The sequence below is a fragment of the Cyprinus carpio genome, chromosome A8, assembly GCF_018340385.1.
Source record: "Cyprinus carpio isolate SPL01 chromosome A8, ASM1834038v1, whole genome shotgun sequence".
Classification (NCBI taxonomy): Eukaryota; Metazoa; Chordata; class Actinopteri; order Cypriniformes; family Cyprinidae; genus Cyprinus; species Cyprinus carpio.
In genome coordinates, this window is record NC_056579.1 from 1,508,576 (window position 1) to 1,522,560 (window position 13,985).

The following is a 13,985-nucleotide window of genomic DNA, read 5'->3' on the forward strand; positions in this document are numbered from 1 at the left end:
ATGCCTAATGTTTATTCAAACACTTTTATTCTGATTTGATAAATATATATCTATATATTTTTTTTGGAAATAACTCTCCATAATCAGAGTATGTTGAAGGTCAGTGACTCGGCGCTGTGTTGGAGAGACGAACGCTCTGAATGCTGAGTGTGTTAATTAGCGCTGTGCTGTTAATTGATAAACGTTCCCCATGGGAGTGTGTGTGTTTGCGCTCGGGTGACACGCGTGATGCTGACGGGAGAGACACACTGCAGACTAATGAGACGCTCGCGCACACTTCACACTGACCTCTGTTTACACACACACGCACACACCTCACTCTCCCCTCTCTCCTCATACCCACACACACAAAACACACACACACACACTCCTCTCCTCTCTCTCTCTCTCATACACACACACACAAACACACACACACACCACCACACACAACACACACACACACACTCACTCTCTCCCTCTCTCTCTCATATACACACACACACACTCTCACTCTCTCTCTCACACACACACACACACACACACACACACACACACACACACACCACTCTCCTCTCTCTCTCTCTCACACACACACACACACACCCCTCCCTCTCATCCTCACCCCACACACACACACACACACTCTCTCTCTCTCTCACCACACACACACACACTCTCTCTCTCACACACACCTCTCTCTCTTCTCTCTCTCTCACACACACACACACAACACACACCCTCTCACTCTCCCTCACTCTCTCTCATATTCACACACACAAACACTCTCACTCTCTCTCTCACACACACACACATGAGATTGTGTTTCTAGCAGAACTCTGACTAGAAAACAAAGTAGAAAACCATGTTCCATGCGATATCATTATCAACTAAAACCTTTGATAATGATTAGAAATAGGGTCAAATAAAAAATAAAATAAAATAAATGAAATAAAATATTTTTAATATCAATTAAAATGTATTCTTATGTTTCTATTTTTACTAATTTTATTATTTTTAAATTATATATATATATATATATATATATATATATATGAAAATAGAAACATATAAGAATGTATCATATATATATATATATATATATATTTTTTTATTTGTTGTGTAAGTTTATATATTTTTTTTTTTTTTTTACTTTTTTATATACTTAATTATTATTTATTTTTTCTTTTTTTTTTTAAGCGATGTTGTTTAACTCCTCAGTTTTTACAGGCAGGACAACAAACAAAATATATTTGTTTAAAGTTATGTATTTTTAGTAATTGCTTCATTTTATTAAAAATTAATATAAATTTTTATTATTTAATTGATATTAGTTTTTCATCAACCCATGAATGTTGCTACATTTTGTATTTTCCATTTTCTATTTCATGATGATGTTCATTAACAATTGTGCCCCTATTACGTAAACAGATAAAAGGAGTATGTAGAGAAGGAGGTGAAACGCTCAGAAGTGTCCGTCTTTGTTCACGCAGGTCTGTTTTAGGAAGCGTGTGACTCTATCTGAGGCTCTGCATGCAGCATATGGACTAGTTGTCTCTTTTCAGGTCATATAGGTTCCCCTGCTGATTCCCCCATCAGTCTGGTAAATGACACTCTAAACACCTGAATCTCACACAATTAGCCAGATTGATGGCGTCCAGCTGACCAGCTGATACATCTCATTGATAAAGCTCTGCTCATCGCGACCCCTCTTTTATTCCCACACTCCCATAATGTGCCTTTCATGTATGGCGGCTGGCGACAGGAGAAGTGCATCTGAAAGCGGATGATCAGCAGCTTTTGATGCCCTGCTGCGGGCGGCTTTAGAGACCCATATTTGCAGCAGTAAATTGGCTGTTAGAGCGGCTTCGCTTTGTTTCGAGCCCAAATAAAGTAATGAGGGATGAATGGGTGGAGTGCTTCTGGGGTAAGGAAGAAGCATGGTCAGGAGGTGGAGCTGTTTGTGGAACTCGGATTGGTTTCTGTGGCGCGGATGTCTTCTCGGCTTTCTTAGCACTGCATACGTGCAATATTCAGGTTCGTTGTTCTGAGTCTGTCTTAATAAGGTTTTAAGTCCATCTGCTTTTTTCTGACACGTTTCTCCCTCCTCTAGCTTTTTATTTCTCTTTCTTTTTGTGAATCTTGCTGCTGAGCTGTGTTCTTCTTTGTTCTGAGTGTGAGAATCGCTATCACAAACCTGCCACTAAACGCCACCCCAAAATCAAAAAGGAAGAAATAATATATTATATTTAAAGCATAAAGAAAATGAAGCCAGTATTTGGGATCATTGATCATTTGCATTGATTGCAATTTTGCATAATTTTAGTGATTATAAAATACATTTCCCTCCCTGCAAAAACTAAAACAACATTATTAATGTAATGCATCAGTGATCAGCGAAAATTATTATTTTTATTTTTTATTATTTTATAAATAATTGCATTGGCAAAATATTTATACATGCATAATTATGCTAATTTCAATGAATCATAATGAAAATTAAATGAAAATAATAAGGTTCATTAGTTAACTACTTCAGTTAGTCTTCTACAGCATTTATTAATCTTAATGTTAATTTTTAACATTTACTTATGCATTATTAAAATCAAAAGTTGTGCTTGTTAACATTAGTTAATGCACTGTGAATTAATATGAGCTAACAATGAACGACTGTGTTTTCATTTACTAACATTAATAAATACTGTAATATATTGTTCATTGTTTGTTCATGTTAGTTACTACATTATGGAACCTTATTGTAAAGTGTTACCATAATTTCTTATGTTTGCTTTTCTTTTGTTCTGAAGAGCTTCATAAATCTCACCAAACCTGTCAAGAAATGTCAGCCCAAAATTAAATGCAAAAGAAAATTAGGCCAATATTTAGTTGATAATTTAGTTTTTGCACGCAGCGTAGTGTTTATTAATGTGTGTATTCAACAAAACAGAATGAAAACATTGTTATAATGTAGCAGCTTCCCTACAGTAATCCTTGTGCTTTGTTACTTTTGATATGAAACAATGTTTCAGTTTCAAATTCTGTCAGTTTTGCAACGAAGTTCAGTCAATAATGTGTGCTGACAGATGGCTGATTTTTGACTTGTTGTGCACAGTTTTTGTGACAAAACACATTTCCATCCAAGATCATTCATGTAATGCATCAGTAAAATTTTGTTTATTTTATTACGGTTTTTTAAATTTATTGGCTAAATATGTGTGCTATGAGGTATAAAATAGAAATGTCACTCAGAATCAAAAGACATCAGAAATTATCTGTTGCATAAAGAAAATGAAGCCAGGTACATAGGTTTTTATTGATAGTGCATTTTTTTTTTTGCATTATTTCTGACGACATTTCCTCTAGTTCTCATTTACAGTAATATAAAAGAAAGCTCATCGTGTCATAAAAAATGATGTACCACTGCAAATATTCTTAGTGAATTCAATTGAATTGCATGCTTGAGAATAAAATTAGAATGGAATCGCTGAATTGGTCTCACCTGCGCCCCATTCTCGAGTGTCTGAGCAGATTCCCTCCCTCGGTCCAGATTGGATGAATCTGTCCCTGCAGGGGTCACTTGAGAGCAGCAGGAGACCTTCTAGAAGCTCCACGTTCCCCTGATATCTGTGAGAGAGTCGTAGGATGTGTGACCGCTGGTGTAATTCCTCAGCCGCGCTCCCCCATCTCACTCACGCTCTTGCCCAGATGACCTTTAAGATCCAGGGTAGCACAAAGCCACATGAATACGGCTTGAAATTCCAGTCGTGTTTTTCAGAGAAGTGTGGCCAGAATCCTCGTTTTAAGCACGAAGGACAGTGGGGACGGGTGCCCGCTTGACCTCTACACGGGGACGGGTGACGGAGAGGGCGTCCCGCTGAGATCACCGCTTCTCTTATTGAGTTTGTTCAGCCATTAGTCGCATCAACTCTGTTTGATCAGCACAGATTTGATTTGTTTCCTTATCGCCGGGAGAATTTGATTAAATGCATCTTTTCTTTTGCCTGAGGTCAAATGTCAGAGGTCAAAGTGAGGAGATTTCCCTAAGCTGTTACATTTATTTAATGATTCAGTGTGATGTGATATTTTATGAATATTTATAATATATAATGTGCTAAATATAATATTTTAATATTGCAATTATAATAAAAATATTAGAATTTCAGTCCATTAAAGTCCAAAAGTTGTTGTATTGTTTTAAATTATTCAGTGCAATAATATAATATAAAATATAATATATATTATAATAAAATTCACATAATACAATATTATAATTGCAATATTATAGAAATTATAATATTGCAGTTTGAATATAAACTTGAATATAAAATATTGCATTTTTAAAGTCTATGAAAGTTTTTCCAAAGGATGCCAGTTTAATTATTCAGTGCGATATTAAAAAGGTTATAACATAACATATAACATAACATAACATAACCCCATAGACTTAACATAAAACATAACAAACATATAACATTAAAACATAACATAACATAACAAAAACATAACATATAACATATATAACATCACATAACATCACACAACATAACAGAATATAACTCAACATAACACATAACACAACACATAACATAGCATATATAACACAACACATCACATAACATATAACATAACATATGACATATATCATATAACATAACATAACATCACATAACATATTACATCACATAACATATTACATCACATAATATATAACATGTAACATAATATAAAATAACACAACACAACATAACATATAACATCACATAACATAACGTCACATAACATATAACATCACATAACACATAACACATAACATCACATAACATATAACATAACATATAACATAACATATAACATCACATAAGATAACATCACATAACATATAACGTATAACATCACATAACATCACATAACATATAACATCACATAACATATAACATCACATAACACATAACATCACATAACATATAACATAACGTATAACATCACATAACATATAACATAACATCACATAACATATAACATCACATAACATATAACATCATATAACATCACATAACAAAAAATATAACATCACATAACACATAACATCACATAACATATAACATAACGTATAACATCACATAACATATAACATCACATAACACATAACATCACATAACATATAACATAACATATAACATCACATAACATATAACATCACATAACATATAACATAACATATAACATCACATAACACATAACATCACATAACATCACATAACATAACATATAACATCACATAACACATAACATCACATAAACATAACATCACATAACATATAACATCACATAACATATAACATAACATATAACATTATACACATAATATATTAACATCACATAACGCATAACATCACTAACAGATCAAATAACATCACAATAAACATCACATAACATATAACATCATATAACATCACATAACACATAACATCACATAACATCACATAACATATAACATCACATAACATGACATATAGCATAACATAACATAAAACAACATAACGTGTAACATCACATAACAACATATAACATCACATAACAACATATAACATCACATAACATGACATATAACATTGCAATTTTAATATTAACATTATATCTTAAGTCTATAATATTGACTATTTAATTGTGTAATTCATGTTCATTCTTCTTGTTCACAGTGCATGTTATTGTGTCTCTCCTCTGAAGTGATTTTTAATTTTTGTTGATGTAATTAAGGCTGCACCTCATGGAAAGATAACGCTAAATATTGATATCACAATGAATGTTTCACGTTTATTCAAACTCCAATGAATCAAATGATATTAAATGTTTTTGTGAGTGTTTATTGTGTGTGTTTCTGCGTTTTTTGACATTCCATATACTGTATACTGTACGATATATATATATATGTGTGTGTGTGTGTGTGTGTGTGTGTGTGTGTGTGTGTGTGACCCTGGACCACAAAACTATCAATTTTTCGAAATTGAGATGTATACATCATATTAAAGTTGAATAAATAATCTCTCCATTGATGTATGGTTTGTTAGGAGGACAATATTTGTCTGAGATACAACTATTTGAAAATCTGGAATCTGAGTGTGCAAAAAAATCTAAATATTGAGAAATCACCTTTAAAGTTGTTCAAATGAAGTTCTTAGCAATGCATATACTAATCAAAAATTAAGTTTTGATATATTTATGGTAGGAAATTTACAAAATATCTTCCTGGAACATGATCGTTACTTAATATCCTAATGATTTTTGTCATAAAAAAAAATGTATAATTTTGATTCAAACAATGTATTGTTGTCTATTGCTACAAATATACCCCAGCGACTTAAGACTGCTTTTGTGCTCCAGACACACACACACACACACACACACACACACACACACCACACACACACACACACACACACACACACCCACACACACACACACACATACACACACACACAATATATATTATATATATATATATATATATATATAATATATATATATTATATATAGGATATATAAAATGTAATTACATTTTTTAGCTTTTTTTCAAGACATCTCCTGTATCCCTGTTTGAAATGAGACTTCTTTTTCTTTTTTTTTTTTTTTTTTTTTTTTTTTCTAGAACTGGTTCAAGTGGCGAGTCGCAGGGAAAACATATGCATGCATAATCTTTGTAAAATGTAGACATTGTTTTGATGTGTTTTTTACCTCCTTTGTGTTTGTCAGTGACAGATAAGTCGGTTGCAGGCGTTTGCGGGAGAACTGTCCGGATCATCTGCAGTTCGTGGGCTTCATGGCTGCTCTGTGACGTCTCAGGGCGTCCATACAACCCTCACCCGGGTAAGAGATGTTGAGCCGTGTGAATGAATCCTTGTGTCCTGAAGCGACTCACCTGCTAATGATTCAAACGTGTCCCCTCTGACTTCACAAAGACAAGTTAATTTTTTATTTTGCCTTCACTTTTAAATCTCATTAATGGTGTATGAGTGAATCGTAAAGTGTTGAAGATCCAACACACCCTGCTGTTTGCACATTAGCATGCTAATGAGAGAAAGTTATCTTCAGCTCACCGGCGCAGCAGTAATTGCTTGCATGGAAATTATTAGGTAATGTAAAAATGATATTCTTGCTTTTTGAGGTTTTTTTTTTTTTTTTTGGGCCTACCATTTTTCCTCACCAGCATCTTCTGGAGACACAAACATCAGAACCTAAAATGCAGTTAACTTATCTCTAACATTTGATCTGAACTAAATCTAATTATAATTTAATATATATTATTAAATTAACTATATTTTAACTTTATTATATTATGTAATTATAAGTATTATAATATGGAATTATATTATAAAAAAATAAAACAACAAAGCCTATTTTTTTATTTTGGTTTAAATATTCAGTGCATTTTTAATATAATCTAATATAATATAATATAATATAATATAATATAATATAATATATAATAATTATTCATAATGTAATACTATATTATGATTGCAATATTATAATATAGTACAGTATTGCATTTTTAATTATTATTATAAGTCCTTAAAAAGTCCAAAGTTTGTTATAGATCGGTTTTAATTATTCAGTGCAAGGTGTTTTAAATAATTTTATATAATTTATAAAATGTTTTTATAAGTATAGTTTCACACATAACGGAATCAGCTATAAAACACTTCTGATCATTTAAAAATATTCACTTAAATAAAATCATTTGTTTTACTGAACTTTAATGAGTGCAAAAATGCAATTCTTTTGAACTAAATCTTATAAATGATTTAAACCCATTTAAATTTACTGAACTTTTCTTACTTAATTTTCTGAATTATATAAGTGTAAATTGGCACACTTTGTGTTGTTTTATGAACATGAGCCACAGTTTTATGTCCAAACTGTTATTTTGGTATTATATGTGTAATGTTATAGTATTTATTAGTATTTTGAATCAGCCTTTGTATTTATATTTTTAGTTAAAATTTTTGTAATTTTGTCATGTGCTTTTGTCCCTTGTATTATTATTATTATTATTATTATTATTATTTATTATTTATTTAGTTTTGTTTAAAAATATATTTAAAACTCTCTAGTTTATTTTTTATTTCAATTTACTTTTAGTAATTTCAGTGCTTTGGTAAAATATTAATACTTTGAATGTATGTTTTTTAAAATTATTTTAAGGTTTAGTAATTTTTATTATGTGCTTTTGTATTAGTTTTTAGTTTTCGTATTTAGCTTTATTTCTTTAGTTTTTTAGTTTGATTAATTTTTAGTACTTCAGCTTCAAAGTTAATGTTGTTTGGTAAATTTTTTTTTTTTTGTTTTAATTGCGATACTACTATAGTTTTTACTAATATTTGAAAAAGTATTTTTATTGGAAATAGAATATTTTTATTAGAGGGTTTTTATTTGTATATTTTCTGTTTTCATTTCAAGTTTAGTTTTAAAACTTAGTTTTTAAATTTCAGTTATGTTTTGATGTTTTTAATATAAACATTTATATTTTATTTTATTTCAATTAATGATTTTTTTTTATCACTTTAGTTGTAGTTCACAATAGGTCATCCAGGTATTATATGCAGAGAAAGCTAGTGTAAATTACACCAAGTATGCATGCTACAGACGACATGAAGTCATGAATGCATTACGAATCATTTGAAAGATTCAGTTCAAAGGAATCATTTGTTTTTGCACTGCATCTGAAGCATTTTGTCCGTGAATCAGGCCGTTGCTTCTCTGTCTAAACTTTCCTCAGGCCTGTGACGGCTGACTCTGGTTCTGCAGCAGCAGGAGTTGCTAAAGATATCATTAGATTATACAATTCAGCTGGTGGCATCAGCAGGCACAATAGTTATTTAAATGAAGTCCCAGCTCCGTCTCTCCTTGGACACACATTTCCATTTCACTCCACTTCAGAGCTGCGAGTTGAAATTAGTGGCTTCTCCACCAGAGGGACGGTTTTTATTCAGATCATCAAAGCCCCGGGCCATTCTCAGGTGTGGATTATATTTTATAAAGCCCTGAAGAGAGCGGCTCATGAAATAAATCAATCTGAGCTCAGAGGAGGAACGATGACTCTCTCAAACTGATGAAACTTCGTGACCCTGATTGCTTTTAGATCATCTTATAATGCTGAGGGCTTTACTGTTTTGTGTCGTTTAAGTTCCTCCTCCACTCATCATGTGTTTGCATCGTTTAGGATCATGAGATAATTGATTTTTTTTTATAGTTTTTCATTGTAAATTTATTTTGATAAATTTTAATGTGTTTTCACTTCATTGCAAAATATGTTTTTAAATTAGTGCCGTCAAATCATGAATCATGTTTTTATTGCATCCAAAAATAAAGTTTTTGGTTTGCATAATATATTGTGTGTGTGTGCTGTATATGTAAAACTACACACTAGAGCATGTATATATTTAAGAAAATATGTTACATTTATATATTACATATATTTTAATTTATAATATAAATTAATGAATGCTGTAAATATAGACATGTAACTACATTGACTAAATATTTTCAAAATAACTGTTTTCACTTTTATTTTAGTGTTAGAGATTTAGTAATTTTTGTTTTTTTGTCATTTTTTATTAGTTTATATATATATATATATATATATATATAATTTTTGTACATTTTTATTACTATACTGTTATAGTTTCTGTTAATATTTTAAATTAAATTAACAATATACAAAATACATTAGCTGAAACTAGCTGAAAAATAATAAATATAATATAAATATTTTATTTTTTGTTTTATTTTTCTAACTAATTAATAAATAGATGTAATAATACTTTATGGACAATACAAAGAGGAAATGTATTTTATATATTGTTCATTCATTTAAAATATTAACACAACACTATAACAGTATAGTAATAAAAATGTATACAAATTATGTAAATGTGTGTGTGTGTGTGGTGTAAATATATATATAAAATGACTAAAATTAAAGTGAAAGCAAAATATAAAAATGAAATATATTTTATATGTTGTTAATTCATTTAAAAAAATTAACAAAAATTTAAATAAATCTTATAAATAAAATGTTGTAACTTTATAGACAATATAAATATTAAATATATTGTATATGTTGTTAATTCAATTGAAATATCAACAAAAACTATAACAATATAGTAATAAAAATTTATAAAAATTATGTAGACACAAAAAAGTAAAACTAATAAAAATGACAAAACAAACAAAACAAAATTATTAATGCTAGCTAAATTTAAAATGAAAAACCGAAAATATAAAAAATAAAATATATTTTAAATATTGTTCATCCCTTTTAAAAATATTAACAAAACCTTTAATAATATATCAGTGATGCTAAAATAACCCTGGATCTGTGACATGCTTGATGTTTGAGGAGGAGTCTGTGATGAAGCGCTTTGATCATTTGTTTTTTATTAATAGCTGCAATGCATTGTGGGTCGGATCGAGTCTGTTTCTCTCTCCTCCTCCTCCTCCTGTAACCCTTTATGATATGAAGCGGCAGCTCGGAGGTCAAAGGTCCCCCTGGAGCACCAGTGTTCCTGTGCGATGATAAATGATGTTATATCTGCTGCTGGATCACGTCTGGAATAATAAAACAGACTTTAATGAGAGTTCTATTATTTACACCAGGGCTGTTAAACTCATTTCAGCTCGAGCTCCAGATTGGACCCAGCGTCAAATTATGCTGGACGTTTCTTTAATTTGTTTAACCACAGTCTCCTCTGTAGATAATGAAGTCCAGAATAATCAATGCTGCTTTAATAATTAATATTAGTGTGAAACAAACACACCTTTAGATCACACATAGAACAGAAAAATGTTGGTTTAAGCCAGTGTTAATAAAAGAAGAAACATTTTTTGTAACACTTGGTAACTTCAGTCATTTTAATGAGCGAAGAAGCAGATCTGTAGAAAGCGAATTCAGCTTTTGACCTCTGCTTTAGTGTTTTAAAGCCTAACATATGAAATAATAGTCAGAAAAATAAAAACAAAGTTTTTTTTGTAGTGATATATTTGATGCATATTTGATGCATTTTCAGCCCCGTCACCTTTAGCGTAAAGATATAATATAACTTTAAGCTTTTGTTTGATGATTATTTGTTGTATTTTCATGAGGGCGCATTTCCAACAATAACAAAGGCGAAGCTTGATGACGCTATGAAGCAGGTGACGATGGGAGATGTCGTTTTTAATGCGTTTCATCATAGCAATGTATCTAAATTGGATAAACGAATCATGATCACGGATGAGGTAATTTTATTCGTTTTTGTATTACCTGTATATATGATCGTATTATTTTATGTCATCATAATTAATGAACTGCAGGAACGTGAAATTGTTATACTATATTATCCCGTTACAACTTATAGCTATTTGTTAAATGATTTAGTGGGTTAATGTTGTGCAGTGTTACGTGTTTTTATGGTTAATGCCAAAATAAATAATTGATTTGCTTACCTGTCTATCAATACACTCGCGAGAGCAAGTCTCTGTCAAGTCCAAGATTTTCGCGCAGCTTTCTCTCCATCTCGTAAACGCCTGGGCCGATATTTATCCTGGTTTTATTCCTCCGTTTGTCCCACAGTCTGTGGTGTATCCGAATATGGACGCTTACGTTTTTTACTGGCACTTCAATACTCGCCAAAGAGTTATCGTGATTCCATAACAACGACAACCAAACCATACGCGCGGCTATAACCATAACCACCACTTTCCGCATTTTGACCATGTGATATTCCCGGTGTGGTGGAACATCACAGTCTACAACCGGAAAAAAGTATAGAGCGGACATTGTGTCACTGAGAGGCGACATATTTTTTCCGGACGGCCCAGTTATTTAAAATCGGAATTTCTCTGAAATAAAAAATCTTTGGAGACTTTTGAGATATTGTAAGTACACAACTGGGAAGAATATATCACACTATGCAAGTTATTTTCGGAAATTTTATTACAAAATTCCTACATATTGGAGCGATATAATATAACTTAAGATATAAATTCTTCTTTTTTTGAAAAATATATCTAAATTAAGTGTGTTTATGCTTAAAACAAGAAAATAAACCTGGTCCGAAAACGTGTGTTAAAGGTTTCATGATTTTATCGAGATGAATCAGCTATTTTTTTGAAATTTTTTGTTTTTTCTCAGTTTTTTATTTTTTTAGCAAAAGATTTTGTTGTTCATTTCAGCAAAGTATAATTAGTTTCAGTTTTTATTTCATGAACAAGCATGCATTTTGTTTTTATATATCTGTTTAAATAATTATTTGATGTATTTTGAATTAAAAATGAAGTTAAATTTATTTTGCACATATTTTTTAAAAAGCTGTCCAATTTTTTGTTTATTTTGCATTGGTTTATAAAAAAAAAATTGGATCATTAGTTTTCAAAAGTTTTTATTAAAAACCTGAAATTGATTTGATTTAATTTTAACTTAAACTTTTAAAAAGTTTTTTTATTTTATTGAGTTTTTATTTTAAAATTAATTTAGCATTTATTATATTTTTGGATTAGATTTATTTTTATTTATGTTGCATTATTTCAGTTTATCAAAAATGTTTTTGTGTGATTAAATTTCCTCTTACTTTATTTTTTGTTGTTTTGCTGCTTAAATTTTTCTGACTTCAGTAGATATTTTTACTTTTAAGCAAAAACTCATTTAAAGGGATAGTTCAGCCAAAAATGAAAATTCTGTCATTAATAACTCAAACCTGTAGGACCTGCATTCATCTTCTGAACACAAAGATATTTTTGATGAAGTCCCAGAGCTTTCTGACTTTTCTGAGTGAACAAACTCTTTAATTTTGATGCATTTTTCAGAAAACAAGATTAAATATCTTAAGTCATTTTACTTCTTTATTTCTTCATATCTTGATTTAAGAATGTTTCGATATTTGTATTGGAAAAAAGACAAAGTTACTGAAGAGGAGCATCGATGTTCTTGTGGTGTGAGTGATATTTAAGGGGTTTTACATCACACAAAATCATGTTTCCCTTTTGAAACGAGTGTTTACTGTACTTTATTGTATTTGAAAGTTGCTCTCCAGTCCAGAAAGAGCAGGTGAGACGCTTCATTTTGTTCAGAAGAGGTCAAACACAGTCCTGTAGAGATGATGATGGGATGCTTTAGGAGTGTTCAGTGACTGATGTGCATCATTTGCTGCACCTGCAGCACGTGCTGATCGTGTGTGTGTGTTTGTGTGTGTGTGTGTGTGTGCGTCTGCAGCTTCAGCACCTGAGCAGTCTGGATCTGCGGCACATCTCTGAGCTCAACAACGAGACTGTGATGGAGGTGGTGAGAAAGTGCCGCAACTTGACATCCCTCAACCTCTGCCTCAATTGGACCATCAACGACAGGTACACACACACACACACTCACTCACTCACTCACTCACACACACACACGACACTCCACCACACACGCACACAGACACACACAGACAGACACACACCTCACAGACAGACACGCACACCACACACACACACACACACACACACACACACACACCCCGCTCACACACAGACACAGACAACACACTCACAGACAGACACACACACACACACACACACACAACGCTCAAGGGCTCACACACAGACACACACACAAACGCTCACGGTCAGAGACAGACACACACATGCTCACACACACACAAACACACACGCTCACACACACACACGCACCGCTCACACACAGACGACAACCACACACACACCCACACACTCAATCACACTCACTCACACACACCACACACACACACCCACACACACACACACACACACACACACACACACACACACACACACACACACACACACACACACACACACACACACACTCAATCACAAAATAAATAATAATAAAAATATACACACACACACACACACACTCAATCTCCACTCACTCCTCACACACACACAACGCACACCACACGCATCACACAGACACACACACACACACACACACACACACGCTCACAGACGAC

The 13,985-nt window shown here is 31.8% G+C and overlaps 1 protein-coding gene across 1 annotated transcript in view; it reads left to right on the plus strand.

Annotated features, from left to right (window-relative positions):
* The window catches only part of LOC109054210 (F-box/LRR-repeat protein 17-like), a 559,415-nt gene that overhangs the window by 432,216 nt on the left and 113,214 nt on the right, over positions 1 to 13,985 (plus strand). Inside the window, exon 7 of the mRNA XM_042761560.1 lies at positions 13,229 to 13,359. Within this exon, the coding sequence (XP_042617494.1) occupies positions 13,229 to 13,359 (131 nt within the window). The remainder of the gene's footprint in view (positions 1 to 13,228; positions 13,360 to 13,985) is intronic.